The sequence below is a fragment of the Physeter macrocephalus genome, chromosome 3 (assembly GCF_002837175.3).
Source record: "Physeter macrocephalus isolate SW-GA chromosome 3, ASM283717v5, whole genome shotgun sequence".
Classification (NCBI taxonomy): domain Eukaryota; kingdom Metazoa; phylum Chordata; class Mammalia; order Artiodactyla; family Physeteridae; genus Physeter; species Physeter macrocephalus.
Genome location: NC_041216.1, coordinates 9,505,945 through 9,524,698, shown reverse-complemented (window position 1 = coordinate 9,524,698; position 18,754 = coordinate 9,505,945). Strand labels below are relative to the sequence as shown.

Below are 18,754 nucleotides of genomic sequence, written 5' to 3'. Positions count from 1 at the left end.
CCGGGTTCGCGCCCCGGTCTGGGAGGATCCCACATGCCGCGGAGCGGCTGGACCCGTGAGCCATGGCCGCTGAGCCTGCGTGTCCGGGACCTGTGCTCCGCAACGGGAGAGGCCGCAGCGGAGGGAGGCCCGCATACCACAAAAAAAAAAAAAAAAGCAATTCAGCTATTTCTCAAGACAAAAAGCAAGGTTTCTGAGTCCAGACTCAACCTGGAGTCTTGCTCCCTTCCTAATGTTTCCCTGGAGGAATACGAAGGTCTAAGGGGTTCACCACACACCACATGCTGCCTTTCCTGTGTCCACTTTTACTGGCTCTTGTCTCTGCTGAAATTTCCCAAACTGAAGTAAAATTTCAGAGGTCCCCAAACAGTGTCATGGGTCGTTGATAGTTTTCTGCAGCATTAGATAAATGCCAAGTAGAAAGAAAAAATAGGTCCTACTGTTTGTCCAAGTTTCAGAGCCAGATTATGGGGTAAGGCAAGAATAAGTGACCTGAAACCTGCTTCTCTGGGGGATTCGGTAAGAAATGAGCCCTGGCATGGACTTGAGGCTCTCTGAGACACAATCGGGCCAGGTAGATCAGAAATAACTCTCTCACCAGAAAATCACAAGGGCCCCAGCATCTCTTCTGTGCAGGGTATTTTCCTTGAAGACAGGCATGTTTCTAGCACTGCCCCACTTGCCCGTCTATCACCCCAGCTTTGGGCTCTAGCGCATCCAGTTAACAACCTTTCAGGTTAAGAAACACCTCCCTTATCTCTGGCTTAATTTCCTTCCACTGTGACTCCACACGGTGAGAGGAGCCAGGGCTCAATTAAGACAGTCTCATATTCTTCCTTTAAAATCCCTTCCTTCTTTAATAGTGTCTTTGAGAAAGCTCCTCCCTAATTTGGGGCCGGGGACCCGCATTCTAGGCCTCCTAGCAGCAGAGCTCTGGAAGCAGAGCTGCAGAGGAGGGAAGAGGATGCAGCCAGCAGATGGGACGCCACGGAGGCCCCCGTGAGTGACTTACGGAAACACTGAGGCAGCTCTCCAGTCCAGGACCCGTTTCCCTCGCAGGTGAGCACCGCAGGCAGGGAGAGCTGGTACCCCTCCAGGCAGGCATACGTCACGCTTGAGCCCCACATGAAGTCGGACCCCACCACCTTCCCGTTGGGGATGAGCTGAGGCGGTTTGCACATGACAGCTGGGGGAGACCAAAGCAGACTGAGTGCTGGGGCTGCCCCGGGGGAAACCAGGCCCTGGTGGCCGCCGGCACTGATGTCACTGGCTCCTGTGCCTGCCGGGAGTCTGGGCTAAGCGGCAGGAAGCAGGAACGCCCCCTCTTCCTGTGGGAGCTTGTTCTTTTTGCACCTTATGACAACCCACTCCTCTCTGCACGGCCCTGTCCTCAATGTTCAAGGCCCAGGACCTTCCCGCTCCCTCCCTGCAGATGTTCAGGGACCACTCCTCACCTTGTACACCCCCCGATAAGACGTTAGGGCTCTGCCTCATCACACCCTCCCTTCTAGATGTTCAAAACTTTTGTACCTTCGTTGTCCCTGTGTCCACATCTGAAGCCCCCAGACGCACCTTTGCAGACCGGCTTGGTGCCGTTCCACGTCCGGTCCTTTGTGCAGCTCAGCACGGACACCCTATGGGACTCCATCATGTAGCCAGGGATGCACTGGTAGGTCACAGTTTTGTTGTACCTGAAGTCACTGCCCAGCCGGAGGCCATTGGCTGGAATCCCAGGGTCGCCACAGTTTATGACTAGGATGAGGAGATAGAGCATTGTTCACTCTGACCACAGACCCCCCTCTCCCCAGCACCCCAACCCCATCCCTATCACTCCCTGCACGTGTCTGGGAAGGAAAGCTGTCAGGGTAGGGATGTCCTGTCCCCTCCCCGGTTCCTAGTTGGGCACCATCCATTCTAAGTCCCCGCAGCCAAGTCTGCTTGCAAAGGCTGTCCTACATCCCCCATCCTTGCCCGCACCGTCCTTACCCACCCCAGCACCTTGGGCTGGGAAACCCATCTTTTTCATTTAAAGCCCACACCTCTAAGAGGAAGTATCCAGAGGGCTCGCTTCATAAATGAGGCTGGGGTCCAAGGAGAGGGACGTTTCCAGGTTGAATAGCTTAAGATGTGTTGACGGACCACATAAGACAATTTGTCGCCGGAAAGGGCATCTTACTGCCTGCTCGTCTGCCCAGGAGACCTCTGTGGGTCCAGTGGCCTAGGAGCAGGGTCTTGTGACCGATGCAGTGGTCACGCCGATGTTACGGTATCAAGTGAGGGTGGGGTTTGGTGAGCACTGGCCTCAGAACAAAAGTGAACTTGACAGGGGATTTCAAATGGAGCCTGAAATCACAGCTAGGATTTTGAAAGGGAGAATGTTGTCAGATTCCCTTATCTTATCACTTCCTTCCATCTGGGCCCCACAGTGATTTGCTTTTCAAGGAAAAGGGTCTGGAGCTGCCCTTAAGAGAAGCAAGAAAGGGGAGGCAGGCTGGGGTGGGGATGGGTCCAAGGGAGAGAAGGAACTAACAAAGATGGTAGATGGCAGCAGCTTTAAGGTGGAAAGAGAATCAGGCTGAGCACTGGGGGTTTGCCCTAAAAGAGAAAAAGAAAGCCCAGGGAACTGGCTAGAGTCTGAGAGATAGCAAATAATTATATATTCTCAACCTCTCTGAGCTTCAGTTGTCTCATACATAAAGTAGAGCTAATAGTATCTACTTCATGGGGTTGTGGTGAGAATCAAAAGATGTGATGCATGTGAAACAAAGCACTTAGCTCAGTGGCTGTCACATACTATGTGCCCAGTAAGTGGAGGCTATTTGTACGATTCTCATTCAGGGTCAAGTCCCACCATGTCAGCCAGCCTTCCCAGTCTCCTCCAGACAGCCTTCTTCTTTGGCATGGAGGAGCCCGATTGCCTTGGCCACCATTTGCCATGGAGCCCAGAGGTTCTCACCTATGCACTCCGGGTCGCTGCCTGTCCAGGTGCCATTGACCGAGCAGTGCCGGCTGAGCAGGCCTGTGGCATAGTAGCCTTCCCGACACTCATAGACGATGGAGCTGGAGAAAACCAGGCCATCGCTGAACATGACTCGGGCATTGCTTGGAGTCCCGGGGTTCCCACAGGAGATCACTAGGAAGCCAAAAGGACACATTATTCATCAGAACAAGAGCAGGCATCCCCTGGGGGGCTGGGCCCTGCCCAGAGTGGAGACCTCGTGCTATGTAAGGACCCTGTGGATTGAAATGCCTCTTGGGATGCTTTCATGTCAGATCATCTCCCCCTTAGAAGGGGAGGAGAGACCTGTAGGGATTTTTTATGATTTCTAAAAATTAAAGACTATATCTGTTTTATTATCACACCTAAAATTTTAAACAATTCCTTAATATCACCAAATAGCCAATCAGTGCTTAGTGTTTCTGTCTATCTCATTTTTTACAGTTGATTTGTTTGAATCACGATCCAAATAAAGTCCACACATGACATTTGGTTGGCATGTCCCTAAGACGCTGAATCCAGAGATTACTGGATTACCCTCTCCTACAATTTATCTGTTACACAAATCAGGGCATTTATCCGGTAGAATCTCCCACTTTCTGGATTTTACTAACTGCACCAGTGAGGCATTGTTCAGCATATTCCTCTGTCCCCTGTAGTTACTGTAGTCAAGTTCTACTTTTTGGCAAAAGTACTCTTCAAAGGTTTTGTGTTTTTCTTATCACATCACAGCAGGAGGCACAGAATGTCTGGTTGTTTCCTTGTTAGTGATGTTGAGGCTGACCAGTGGGTCGGGTCTGCCTGCCTCATCTGGCATTATAGAGTTCCTATTAGTTGTCACTTAATGGTTTTACCAGAAATTAAATATTGTTGACCACATTCGTTATTTCATTAGGGGATAGAAATGGTGACATTCTAATTCTATAATTCTTTCTGCTTTAGCTAGTGTTTAAGAACTTGTCCATCATCAAATATTTGCTTACTCAGAAATAGAGTTCATATAGGACGGCTGGATTAATGCTTGATTTCTTTTTTGTAAAATCAGATGTGAGAACAATGAGCTGGTTCCCTAGCAAGCTCCAAAGGACAATATTTGAATTCACAGATTTGAATTTATTTGCTATGTTTCCATCTGTTGCCACTTTTATTCTTATTGACGCTCAAATGATCCCATCTTTGACTAGTGGGAGCCCCTTCAAGTTGGCTCCTGAGTTCCTTTGACATGACCCACTTGTATTTGGTAGATTCCTTGTTGTAACGACAAGATTTTTCATGTTCATCTTGCATATATCCTGCCCCAGTCCTGGAATCAGCCATTTCTCTAAAGGGCTCTGGTTCCTCGGAGCCCGATTGCCTTGGCCACCATTTGCCATGGAGCCCAGAGGTTCTCACCTATGCACTCCGGGTCGCTGCCTGTCCAGGTGCCATTGACCGAGCAGTGCCGGCTGAGCAGGCCTGTGGCGTAGTAGCCTTCCCGACACTCATAGACGATGGAGCTGGAGAAAACCAGGCCATCGCTGAACATGACTCGGGCATTGCTTGGAGTCCCGGGGTTCCCACAGGAGATCACTAGGAAGCCGAAAGGACACATTATTCATCAGAACAAGAGCAGGCATCCCCTGGGGGGCTGGGCCCTGCCCAGAGTGGAGACCTCGTGCTATGTAAGGACCCTGTGGATTGAAATGCCTCTTGGGATGCTTTCATGTCAGATCATCTCCCCCTTAGAAGGGGAGGAGAGACCTGTAGGGATTTTTTATGATTTCTAAAAATTAAAGACTATATCTGTTTTATTATCACACCTAAAATTTTAAACAATTCCTTAATATCACCAAATAGCCAATCAGTGCTTAGTGTTTCTGTCTATCTCTTTTTTTACAGTTGATTTGTTTGAATCACGATCCAAATAAAGTCCACACATGACATTTGGTTGGCATGTCCCTAAGACGCTGAATCCAGAGATTACTGGATTACCCTCTCCTACAATTTATCTGTTACACAAATCAGGGCATTTATCCGGTAGAATCTCCCACTTTCTGGATTTTACTAACTGCACCAGTGAGGCATTGCTCAGCATATTCCTCTGTCCCCTGTAGTTACTGTAGTCAAGTTCTACTTTTTGGCAAAAGTACTCTTCAAAGGTTTTGTGTTTTTCTTATCACATCACAGCAGGAGGCACAGAATGTCTGGTTGTTTCCTTGTTAGTGATGTTGAGGCTGACCAGTGGGTCGGGTCTGCCTGCCTCATCTGGCATTATAGAGTTCCTATTAGTTGTCACTTAATGGTTTTACCAGAAATTAAATATTGTTGACCACATTCGTTATTTCATTAGGGGATAGAAATGGTGACATTCTAATTCTATAATTCTTTCTGCTTTAGCTAGTGTTTAAGAACTTGTCCATCATCAAATATTTGCTTACTCAGAAATAGAGTTCATATAGGACGGCTGGATTAATGCTTGATTTCTTTTTTGTAAAATCAGATGTGAGAACAATGAGCTGGTTCCCTAGCAAGCTCCAAAGGACAATATTTGAATTCACAGATTTGAATTTATTTGCTATGTTTCCATCTGTTGCCACTTTTATTCTTATTGACGCTCAAATGATCCCATCTTTGACTAGTGGGAGCCCCTTCAAGTTGGCTCCTGAGTTCCTTTGACATGACCCACTTGTATTTGGTAGATTCCTTGTTGTAATGACAAGATTTTTCATGTTCATCTTGCATATATCCTGCCCCAGTCCTGGAATCAGCCATTTCTCTAAAGGGCTCTGGTTCCTTTGAATGGGCAATGGATTTAAAAACTGCAATCTGGGCATTAAGGGTACACATTGCTATGGAGCTGGTCACTGATTCTAGACTTTTAGACTGGGAAAATAACTTTTCAAATTGAAAATACATTATGACTTTATGCTGATATTACCAAGCCAAGTTTAGAATTGAGTTTTTCCTTAAATTTTTTATTTTTATATGATATCCCTTTTATGTTGAAAATCTTGGTTCTTAATGACAATAAATAATTTTAACTTGTTTTATCCATATATATTATGGCATTATATACATAATAGTTTCAGAATAGTAATACCAGTTTTATTACTAGCAATATGATTGCAAAAAAAACAGTTTAAGATTTCATTGTAGTTCTTTGTCCTTAGGATATATGTACTATAGTCAGATTTCATTTTTTCAAGTCAATTGAAATAATTCTCTGGGTTATTAAATCACCAACTTGATACATAGTTAAGTTCATTTGTTTCCATTTTGATTTGATATTCGGAGAGTACTTGTTTCTAATCTTTCATTTAATTTTATTTTGTAAGTACGTACAACATTTACATAGTCCCAGAGTCAGATCTACAAAATGATTCCTATGTAATTAGCACAACAGATAGGCCCTAACATCCATCCACTCAACAAGTATTTGTGCTGCCTAGGTGTTGGATATGCCGTGGTGACCAAGCCATGTCCCCTGCCCTTGAGGAGCCCAGTCTATCTTAAGAACCTACCTATAAACAGATGAATTAAAATATGGTGTAATAAGCGCTACACTTGGAAGGAAAAAAAGCACTAAAAAGAAAGCAGTTTCATTTTTTCAAGTCAATTGAAATAATTCTCTGGGTTATTAAATCACCAACTTGATACATAGTTAAGTTCATTTGTTTCCATTTTGATTTGATATTCGGAGAGTACTTGTTTCTAATCTTTCATTTAATTTTATTTTGTAAGTACGTACAACATTTACATAGTCCCAGAGTCAGATCTACAAAATGATTCCTATGTAATTAGCACAACAGATAGGCCCTAACATCCATCCACTCAACAAGTATTTGTGCTGCCTAGGTGCTGGATATGCAGTGGTGACCAAGCCATGTCCCCTGCCCTTGAGGAGCCCAGTCTATCTTAAAAACCTACCTATAAACAGATGAATTAAAATATGGTGTAATAAGTGCTACACTTGAAGGAAAAAAAGCACTAAAAAGAAAGCAGTTTATTGGGGCTGGAGATAACAATTTGAGTAGAGCCTTGAAAGATAAGTGGGAGCTTGTCAAGGGAAGTCACAAAGAGCTGTGTACATGTTACACATACACTCACTCAACAAATATTTGCTTCCAGGTCCAAACTCTCAGCTGCCCACTTTCTGTTCCCTGAACACTCCTGACATTGATGGCTGACTCCATCCTGGGACCTGAGTGGCAAGAAAGGGAACCTGGGTCACAGTGGATATTTGAGAATATACTAAATTCTCCCCCTGCCAAAACACTCTCTCAGTACCACAAAGCTCTCTTACTATGCCTAGGAAATCCTATAAAAACTAACTTTGCACCCCCAGAAAGGCAGGACTTTGGACAGACAAGTGGGCGAAGGCATTGACTCCATTTCTATCATTGGTGTCCCCTGATCACGGGCCAGAGCATCTCCCCTTGCTCTTCAGGACTATGCCACAATCTCAACTTCATGCAGCCCATTCTCTAACCACTGCCTTTTATTTCTTTAGCTCGCTCCCTCTGGAATCCCTTCTCTGGTGATTGGGACTTATAATCCACTGATCCTACCACCTTTTCACAGCCTCTTACTCCACTCATAAACCCGTCCCCTCCTTACCCAGCTTAGATGCTAAGATTCATCATAATCACTGCTTTGTGTATACCCTCATCTTCCTTGCCACTTTCTTTCAATGTCTTAGTTGCCTAATAAAACCCCAACCCTACACCTAACGCTTCACCTACCCTGTGCCTGAAACTATGTAGCTAAATGTGTTTGAACAAAAACCTCGACCAATGCTGACTGCTGTCCCTTTATGTTAATGGCTCTTACCTTAACGAGCCCTCGTGCTGCCTGGCAATTATACATGTCCCTATTCTATTCCCACTCCTCCCTTGCTAGATGATGATTTCATATTGCATCCTTCCTCTTCCAACACCTCAGTCAATCTTACTCTTACTGTTAAACTGCTTCCTAACTAGGAGAGTGCTATGCAGGTTGTATTTTAGAGAGTGGGGGAGAGAGAGGGAGAGACAGAGAGAGAGAGAGGGAAAGACAGAGAGAGAGAGAGAGAGAGAGGGAGGGAGAAATTTGGGGAGCAGGTACAAAAAGTTGGACTTTAGGGAGAGAGGTTTTAAAAAAGAGTTTTGTTTTGTTTTGTTTTTTCCAGAAATTTAGGAGTGCGTGGAGAAATATAATTTTCCCTACTGGGCCTACCTCAGGAACCATTACTAAGAGCTTATATTTCTTTTAAAGGATTTTTAAAAGCTGGATCTGTATTTCTTTGGGCACTTTGGATGCTATTTGAACACAGTGTTTTCCCTTAAACTGTAAGCTCCAAGAGGGCATGGTGGGTCTGTCTCCATCACCATTGTGTCTCTAGCATATACTACAGTCTTTGGCACACAGTTGTTGAATGAAACTGTATGGAAATAAATGCACAAATGTGCTTAACTTAGTTTATCCTGGTGTCTTCCCTGCTTAGGTAAGTGGGGAATACGTTTGCCTTTGGATTACTAATGAGATGAACATGAACTCTCTGTTGATACCCACTATTCGCCACGCCAAGGGTTCAAATGGGGCCCTGGATTTTATCTGTGGGTGTGAGGGCAGGCGCTAGGGAGCAGGAAAACGGGGGAAGAAGGTCCTGGGGCCGGCAGAGGGGAGAAGCAGAATGGCCACATACATTACCTCCACACTCAGGCTGCGTGCCGCTCCACGAGCCGTTGGCTTGACAAGTTCGCTCTGACGATCCCCGGAGCACGTGGCCAGCTTCACAGCTGAAGCGCATCAGGCTGCCCGGGGCAAAGCTATCTCCCAAACGGATGCCGTGGGCTGGGATGCCAGGGTCACCACAGATTCCCACGCTGGTTCCTATGGACCAGAACCAAAAAACCCCGTTGTTTTTAGCACGGCAGGAAAGGGAGTGGAGGACTTGGAGAGAGAAAGATGCTGGGCTGATGCTAAGGAAGGGCAGTGGGGGCCCTAAGAACGAGGGCGGTGAAACTGACCTTGTGTCTAGCCTGAGTCACCAGGACAGGCTCCTGCCTTAGTGCTCAGTGGTCAAAGGACACAGGGGTCTGAGGTCACGTGTGGGTCCCCGGGGACCACGAGGCAAGGGAAGAAAGACGGCAGAGGGAAAGCTTTGTGGAGGAAGTCATGCCTTTGTTCTTTGGCTTGTGCCAGCGTGGGATGCCCGTGGTCCAAGCTGGCCTTCTCCCTTTCACCTCTTCTCCACCGTCTGTTGATCTGGTACCCTCTCCATTCCCAGTTCCGCTGTCTTAGCTCAGACGCGCAACGTCTCTCTCCTGAACTACATTGCGGGAGCATCCTAACTAATGTCCCTTCCCCTCAAACTCTCCCTCTAGTCTATCTTCACTTTATCCTTAAATCTTAGCAATGAACAACCACAGCCATCTGATTTTGGTTCTTTCCTGCTGAATCATCTCCACTGGCTTCCCACTGCTGAGAGAAAAAAGTTCCAACTTTTTAGCAGAGTTTCTGCTCAGCAGCCCAGCTTGAATCTTGATCCTGGGCCTTTAATTGAGGATTTCCTATTCACAAATTGTGCAATACAGTTGAGCTCTAGATTAGATATCTTGGATCCCTCATTTCATCCTTTCTTTGCCCCACGCCTCCTGCCATATTTCTGCATTTATCTGGCTTATTGTGCAAACCCAACCCAGGAGAGTTTTAAGCACCCAAGAGGTGGAGGAAGGTGGAGAACAGGAGACAACGCTACATGATCTAGTGCCTGTGGGAACCAGCGCATCTCAGAATACGGAGATGCACGGGAGACACCACTGGATCAGCCTAGGCCATGGTAAGCTTGAGGAAGGAGGAAGAAAATGAAGGAATAAATGGCAACTCCACGAGAAGATAAAGTTTCCCATCGATGTGGAATGCACCTCCTTGTGAATCCTCGTGTGTAGGCATCGACAGTAACATCTTGACCCCAAGTGGCTTAAGCCGTGTGTAGCCCACCATCCACTGTTGATGTATCTTCCTCTCAGTTTTGGGATTATTTCCTTTTCCAGTCTAGTCTCAGAATCTGAGAATACTATATAACCCCATGTTCCCCATTATGCTTCTTACCATGGAAGGGGGATTCATTCAGCCTTCAACTCAAACACTTGAAAAAAGAAAGCCTATCGCATTTGGCCAGGTTTTCTTATCTTTTGACGTTTTCCAGGATGTAGCTCATGCAACAGGCAGTACAGGGTCCCCTTGAAGGCAGCCCTGATGGTGACTCGCTCTCTCTCCCTCACTGGCTAGCTGGCCTCAGCTGAAGCCAGCACTATTACACAACAGGCCTGAGGGTGGACTCCTGGGTCCTGGGCATTATCGGACAGAACGGTCCCCACTGCAGTGTTTGGCCTCTGTTTCAATGATATGAGGAAGTCTGGGACAGAATACTGTACCATGGGGGCAGGTGGCAACTGTTGACTCTTTACTGAAGAGGTACATCAGCAAGATGATGACACTGCAGACGTAGGCAATGAACTTCCTGAAGTGTGTCTCAAAAGCCAGAAATCTCTGCATGTCCTTTATGGCCCAGGGACTTATGACTTCTGTTATGCACCATCTGGGTGCACCGACTGTACAGAGTGAGGTTTGAAAATCTGACCCTGGAACTCCTGTATCTTTTAAGACTGACAGGAGATGATGTTGCAGAAGGTGGTATCTGTACCACCGGTGGAATTATATCCCACTCACTAGTACAGATCTAGTGTTACTTCCTATTTTTTCCACCTTCACTTTCTTATCTAAGGTATTTAAGATTCATTCATTCCTCAGCCTTAGTATTTATGGAATCCCTTCTACTCCTGTCCTCAGAGGTCTCCAGGAAAGCTCTGCCCATGATACTGTTCTCCTAAGTGTCTGTCATCCTTGAGGGAGACACGGGAGAAGTAAGATTGCAAACTATTCTTCAGAATATTCAGAATTGGGGATCAAACAGCTTAACGCAACATATCCCCTAATGAGTGAGGTCCATGTCTTCTGAAGGTTCTTTTCTGCTTCTTACTTTTTCATGTTCCCAAGGTGTCATCTTGTTTCTAGTCTCCCCTTGACCTTTGATGTGGCCAAGGAAGAGTCCCTTCTTCCACATGCAGAACCAGGACTTAGGTAGTCACAAAATTATGAAATCTCAGGGTTGAAAAGGTTTTAGAGGTTTTCTAGCTTCGTTATCTATAAGAATTGTTTCTGTAATATTTCCAGTATGTCATTTCACAGCCTTTGCAAAAACAACTTCAGAGAAGGAAGATTACAGTTTGGGAGAAAAGACTTTGGATTCTGTGCTTTTGGGCCAGGAGACTCACCGTGTGGTTGGGTTACATATGCTAATGGGTAGGAGACGCTGAAGCCTTTCTTTCTGATTTCTTCCTCACCTACCTTGTACTTCCTTTTCCCATGGAGAACAAAGATCCCCAAATACATAAAACAGACCTTAAGAACACCATTAGTCCCATGTCCTAGAGAAACGTCTAGAGGGAGGACTTTATGCAAAAGGGACTGTTCGCCAAAGAGACGGGGGCAAATGCATGCTTGGATGGGCATTTGGATGCGAAACGCATGCCTTTCTTCTGTGGAATACTTCTTCCTCCTGGAACTTGCTCTGTGGACAACTCTGGAGGCCTCAATATACACGATCCTTGTCGCCCCCATGCCAGCCTCCCCAGGACACTTCCAATACAAGTCCAAACAGACAGGAGTCTGGGGCCCAGCTAACAGGCTGAAGGAGTCCCAGTGGCTCATACATAGTCCTGCCAGTTCATGAACTGGGTGATTAATGAGATTAATAAGGGGGAGAGGCCAAAGTCTTGGGTGTTAACAGAGTGATGTGTCTGGGATTGTCCTGGGCAGCCCACAACCCTTTGAAACAGTGGCCAGTGCTTCGGGAATTTCTTTCTTAGGAGCCCTCACTAATATCTGGTGGGTATTCTGGCAGTGCCCTAAATTTTGGAAGACAGGCTCATCTGGGAACTTCAAACTGCAAGAGCAGCTGCACATCTTGTGGGTGAAGTCCCACTTTGAGGAGAAGGCTTCTATAGTAGGAGGAGGTGAGGATCCTTACCTCTAGAGGGCATCTGGCATGGGAAGGCATAGGGGTTAATTTCAGTGCCATGGTAGGTCCCCTGAGAAACAGCAAGCTACATGAACAGCTGCCCTCTTGTGGGCAACATCCCATGTGGCATCCCTTCTTGGGGCCAGGCAGGCTCACCCCAAAGAAAAGAAAGCTGTGGGGTGCTGACTTTTTTGCTTAGTGGTTTCTTCATTGGTAGGACAATTCAGTTTCCAATATTTTGTTCTTTTACGACATTACAGATGAATATCTGGAAATATGGACACGGGAGCTTTGGCAGTTCCCTACGTTTGCCGTGTTGATAACATCTCTCCGTGTCCCCCTAGAGATTAACAGGAAAACAAACTCATTCACAGGAAATGTCTGGGGGCTGGTGTGTTAGTGCTAAAGGGAAGAACTGTATTCACTGGGCAGTCAGGACACAGGACAAACGGGAGAGGCGGTGATACAGAAAGGGAAGCAGGCTGGGGCCCAGGAGTCCCAAACAGGGAAGAAGAGAACACAGGAGGGGGTTTGGACCCGGGCCGGACAACAGGAAGGCTTGGACTATTCCTGGGACCTCATGGTAATAAGTGTCTGGACAGGACTCTGGCCATAGGGTGACCTCACAAACTGCGTCTTCACTAGTTTTGCAATCTCTTGGCTGTACGGGCTTGGCCAGCGCTGACTAAGGGCGTGAAGCTGGGCTCAGACCACCAAGGGCTGAAGTCCAGTTGGGACCTCTGATAGCCGTGCTCTCTGCCTGGGCGGGATGCGATGAGGGTTCAGAAGGTCTGCTTCCCTCCCGTCCATCTGTCACACTCACACCCTCGGGAGCTCGCTCACCTCCCAGCCAGGTGTTCCTTTGGGCCCCCTTCTCCCACACCAGAGCCCATACCTGAGCAGTGGGGGAGGGAGCCAGTCCAGTGTCCGTCCAGCCCACACATTCGGGTGGCATTTCCCACCAGAGTCCGCTTGCTGGTGCAGCTGTAATGCACGACCGCCCCCGCGGTATAGTTGTCCCCGGACATCTGGGAATGGGGCGGGGAGCCCGGATGGCCACAGGACACCACTGTGGGGAAAGGCAAACATGTCAGCAACTCTGCACCAGGAGGGATCATCATCACAGGACACATGCTAGGCTTTTCATGGCGACAGGCAGAGAAGAGGAGAAGCTGGGGTATCTACTGAAGCAAACTTCCTGCTGACACACCCACTCAGCATCAGCAGACAATGCCTACCCACCTCGCTGTCCAGTTTCCGTATCTGTGAACTGCAGAGCGATATCTGTTGTTTTAAGAGCTGAATGAGATAATACATGTGAAACTGCTCAGCACATAGTAGGGACACAGTAATATCCATTTCTTCTCTTTCTTGCCTCTCGTGCTCACCTCTCCCTATTTCCTCACTGCCGTAGGACATACCAAGAGGTCTCTGGCAGAAAGGTGGTACATACAGTATACATATAACTACATATAAGTCAGACAGAGAAAGACAAATGTCATATGATACTGCTTATATGTGGAATCTTAAAAAATGGTACAAATGAACCTATTTACAAAACAGAAACTGAGTCACAGATGTAGAAAACAAACTTACGGTTACCAAGGGGGAAAGGAGGGGATAAACTGGGAGACTGGGATTGATATATACACACTACTCTATATAAAATCGATAACTAATAAGAACCTACTGTATAGCACAGGGAACTCTATTCGGTGCTCTGTAATGACCTACGTGGGATGGAGTCTAGAAGAGAGTGGATATATGTATATGTATGGCTGATTCACTTTGCTGTACACCTGAAACTAACGCAACATCGTAAATCAACTCTACTCCAATAAAAAATTAATTAAAGAAAGGACAAATGGGTGATCTGTCATCCTGAGACTGTCAGCATTGGCCACAGGATCCAGTATGAGGGCCAGTTAGAGTCCTCTCCAAAGGCATCTCACAGCTGTCCACACCAGTTGTCTCCAACTTGTCCTCTTCTGTTGCAAGTTCCCTTTCCTGAGACACCAAAGTGTAACTGTGGAAACCAGTGATGGGGTTAGAGTGCACAGTTGATGTGTACGGGCCAGGGCAGGACAGTGCTGTCGACGTCGCTGGGTTTGCCTTGCCGTTGTTCTTGTCACGGTTGATCCCAGGCTCTTTCATCTACTCAACACACATGTATTGAGTGTGAGGCACTGTTATATGTGTTTGGGAGAACAAAGTCCATGCTCTTGTGGAGGTTATGTTCTAGTGAGGATGAGAGACCATGAATAAGAAAACAGGTAATTCTAGGGGTGGCTATGAAGGAAAATAAAGCTGCATCAGGAAAAGGGTGCTCAGGGTAGGATGAGCAGCTGTTTTTGAGTAGGATGGTGACGGTCAGGGAAGAGCTCTCTGAGGCAACATTTGAGCAGTGATCTGAGTGATGTGAAAAGGCCAGCCATGTGAGATCTGGGGGAAGAGCATTCTGAGGGAAGGGACATCTAGTGGAAAAGCCCAGAGGCTGGAATGCGCCTGGGGTGTTCGCGAAACAGCAAGAAAGCCAGGGTTGCTGGAATAGAACGAACAAGGAAAGAACTGAAGGAGACATGGGTGGAGAGGTTACTGGGAGCCAGATTATGGCATAGAATTTGGACTTTATTACAAGCATGATGGGACCCCACTGGAGTGATATGATCTGATTTACATTTTAACAAGATCATTCTGGCTACTGTGTGGAGAACATTCTAGGGCGGGGCAAGAAAATAGGGGGCTGATGCAGTAGTTCAAGAAGAGATGATAGTGATTTGGACAGACTAAACCTTGGGGTCTGGCGTGGAACTGGGAAGGATATGTACTCTGTTGGCCAAAGGGCTGGCTGTCTGAGAAGATGGCCACCACAGCTCTCCCCATCCCGGCACAGGCCTACCACCCTTTCCACTCCCAAATGTATAGTCTCTTATTTCCTCCCTCCTTGAACCTGGGTTGGCCTGGGAATTGCTTTGATCAACAGAATGTCGTGGAATGGGGTTTTAGGAATTCTGAGCTCTGGCTTAAGAGATCCTTTAACTTCCTCTTTTTCTCTAGGAACCCAGCCTCCAAGTAAAGATCATGTCATCCTGCTGGAGAGAGTGGCCACGTGGAGAACAGCCAGCTGCAAGTCCTCAAACATGTAGGTGGGGTCATTTTGGATCCATTTTGGATCCTCCAGTCCTAACTTAACCACCTTGGGTGCAGATGAGCCAGCCCTGCTGGGATGGTTCATTTTATGTATCAACTTGACTAGGCCACAGGATGCCCAGATATTTGGTCCAACGTTATTCTGTGTGTATCTGTGAGGGTTTCTGAATGAGATTAACATTCGAATTGGTAGACTAGACTGAATAAAGCAGATTGCCATCCCCAGTGTGGGTGGGCCTCATCCAATCTCTTGAAGGCCTGAATAGAACAAAAAGGTGGGGTAAGAGAGAATTCTCTCTGCCTGTCTTTAAGCTGGGACATCAATATTCTCCTGCCTTTGGACTCAGACTTGGACTGGAATTTATACCGTTGGCTCTACCTAGTTTTCAGGACTTCAGACTCAGACTGGAACTATGCCATCTGCTCTCCTAGGTCTCCAGCTTGTGCACTACAGATCTGGGGACTTTTCAGCCTCCAAAACTATATGAGCCAATTCCTTATTATCTATCAAATAAATGCACAAATGTGCTTAACTTAGTTTATCCTGGTGTCTTCCCTGCTTAGGTAAGTGGGGAATACGTTTGCCTTTGGATTACTAATGAGATGAACATGAACTCTCTGTTGATACCCACTATTCGCCACGCCAAGGGTTCAAATGGGGCCCTGGATTTTATCTGTGGGTGTGAGGGCAGGCGCTAGGGAGCAGGAAAACGGGGGAAGAAGGTCCTGGGGCCGGCAGAGGGGAGAAGCAGAATGGCCACATACATTACCTCCACACTCAGGCTGCGTGCCGCTCCACGAGCCGTTGGCTTGACAAGTTCGCTCTGACGATCCCCGGAGCACGTGGCCAGCTTCACAGCTGAAGCGCATCAGGCTGCCCGGGGCAAAGCTATCTCCCAAACGGATGCCGTGGGCTGGGATGCCAGGGTCACCACAGATTCCCACGCTGGTTCCTATGGACCAGAACCAAAAAACCCCGTTGTTTTTAGCACGGCAGGAAAGGGAGTGGAGGACTTGGAGAGAGAAAGATGCTGGGCTGATGCTAAGGAAGGGCAGTGGGGGCCCTAAGAACAAGGGCGGTGAAACTGACCTTGTGTCTAGCCTGAGTCACCAGGACAGGCTCCTGCCTTAGTGCTCAGTGGTCAAAGGACACAGGGGTCTGAGGTCACGTGTGGGTCCCCGGGGACCACGAGGCAAGGGAAGAAAGACGGCAGAGGGAAAGCTTTGTGGAGGAAGTCATGCCTTTGTTCTTTGGCTTGTGCCAGCGTGGGATGCCCGTGGTCCAAGCTGGCCTTCTCCCTTTCACCTCTTCTCCACCGTCTGTTGATCTGGTACCCTCTCCATTCCCAGTTCCGCTGTCTTAGCTCAGACGCGCAACGTCTCTCTCCTGAACTACATTGCGGGAGCTTCCTAACTAATGTCCCTTCCTCTCAAACTCTCCCTCTAGTCTATCTTCACTTTATCCTTAAATCTTAGCAATGAACAACCACAGCCATCTGATTTTGGTTCTTTCCTGCTGAATCATCTCCACTGGCTTCCCACTGCTGAGAGAAAAAAGTTCCAACTTTTTAGCAGAGTTTCTGCTCAGCAGCCCAGCTTGAATCTTGATCCTGGGCCTTTAATTGAGGATTTCCTATTCACAAATTGTGCAATACAGTTGAGCTCTAGATTAGATATCTTGGATCCCTCATTTCATCCTTTCTTTGCCCCACGCCTCCTGCCATATTTCTGCATTTATCTGGCTTATTGTGCAAACCCAACCCAGGAGAGTTTTAAGCACCCAAGAGGTGGAGGAAGGTGGAGAACAGGAGACAAAGCTACATGATCTAGTGCCTGTGGGAACCAGCGCATCTCAGAATACGGAGATGCACGGGAGACACCACTGGATCAGCCTAGGCCATGGTAAGCTTGAGGAAGGAGGAAGAAAATGAAGGAATAAATGGCAACTCCACGAGAAGATAAAGTTTCCCATCGATGTGGAATGCACCTCCTTGTGAATCCTCGTGTGTAGGCATCGACAGTAACATCTTGACCCCAAGTGGCTTAAGCCGTGTGTAGCTCACCATCCACTGTTGATGTATCTTCCTCTCAGTTTTGGGATTATTTCCTTTTCCAGTCTAGTCTCAGAATCTGAGAATACTATATAACCCTATGTTCCCCATTATGCTTCTTACCATGGAAGGGGGATTCATTCAGCCTTCAACTCAAACACTTGAAAAAAGAAAGCCTATCGCATTTGGCCAGGTTTTCTTATCTTTTGACGTTTTCCAGGATGTAGCTCATGCAACAGGCAGTACAGGGTCCCCTTGAAGGCAGCCCTGATGGTGACTCGCTCTCTCTCCCTCACTGGCTAGCTGGCCTCAGCTGAAGCCAGCACTATTACACAACAGGCCTGAGGGTGGACTCCTGGGTCCTGGGCATTATCGGACAGAACGGTCCCCACTGCAGTGTCTGGCCTCTGTTTCAATGATATGAGGAAGTCTGGGACAGAATACTGTACCATGGGGGCAGGTGGCAACTGTTGACTCTTTACTGAAGAGGTACATCAGCAAGATGATGACACTGCAGACGTAGGCAATGAACTTCCTGAAGTGTGTCTCAAAAGCCAGAAATCTCTGCATGTCCTTTATGGCCCAGGGACTTATGACTTCTGTTATGCACCATCTGGGTGCACCGACTGTACAGAGTGAGGTTTGAAAATCTGACCCTGGAACTCCTGTATCTTTTAAGACTGACAGGAGATGATGTTGCAGAAGGTGGTATCTGTACCACCGGTGGAATTATATCCCACTCACTAGTACAGATCTAGTGTTACTTCCTATTTTTTCCACCTTCACTTTCTTATCTAAGGTATTTAAGATTCATTCATTCCTCAGCCTTAGTATTTATGGAATCCCTTCTACTCCTGTCCTCAGAGGTCTCCAGGAAAGCTCTGCCCATGATACTGTTCTCCTAAGTGTCTGTCATCCTTGAGGGAGACACGGGAGAAGTAAGATTGCAAACTATTCTTCAGAATATTCAGAATTGGGGATCAAACAGCTTAACGCAACATATCCCCTAATGAGTGAGGTCCATGTCTTCTGAAGGTTCTTTTCTGCTTCTTACTTTTTCATGTTCCCAAGGTGTCATCTTGTTTCTAGTCTCCCCTTGACCTTTGATGTGGCCAAGGAAGAGTCCCTTCTTCCACATGCAGAACCAGGACTTAGGTAGTCACAAAATTATGAAATCTCAGGGTTGAAAAGGTTTTAGAGGTTTTCTAGCTTCGTTATCTATAAGAATTGTTTCTGTAATATTTCCAGTATGTCATTTCACAGCCTTTGCAAAAACAACTTCAGAGAAGGAAGATTACAGTTTGGGAGAAAAGACTTTGGATTCTGTGCTTTTGGGCCAGGAGACTCACCGTGTGGTTGGGTTACATATGCTAATGGGTAGGAGACGCTGAAGCCTTTCTTTCTGATTTCTTCCTCACCTACCTTGTACTTCCTTTTCCCATGGAGAACAAAGATCCCCAAATACATAAAACAGACCTTAAGAACACCATTAGTCCCATGTCCTAGAGAAAC

The 18,754-nt window shown here is 47.0% G+C and overlaps 1 protein-coding gene across 1 annotated transcript in view; it reads right to left on the bottom strand.

The window, feature by feature from the left end:
* Window positions 1–18,754, bottom strand: part of CSMD2 (CUB and Sushi multiple domains 2) — a 653,863-nt gene that overhangs the window by 26,200 nt on the left and 608,909 nt on the right. Inside the window, 4 exon segments of the mRNA XM_055082266.1 lie at window positions 1,013–1,186; window positions 1,573–1,752; window positions 4,391–4,567; window positions 15,962–16,144. Coding sequence (XP_054938241.1) covers window positions 1,013–1,186; window positions 1,573–1,752; window positions 4,391–4,567; window positions 15,962–16,144 — 714 coding nt within the window.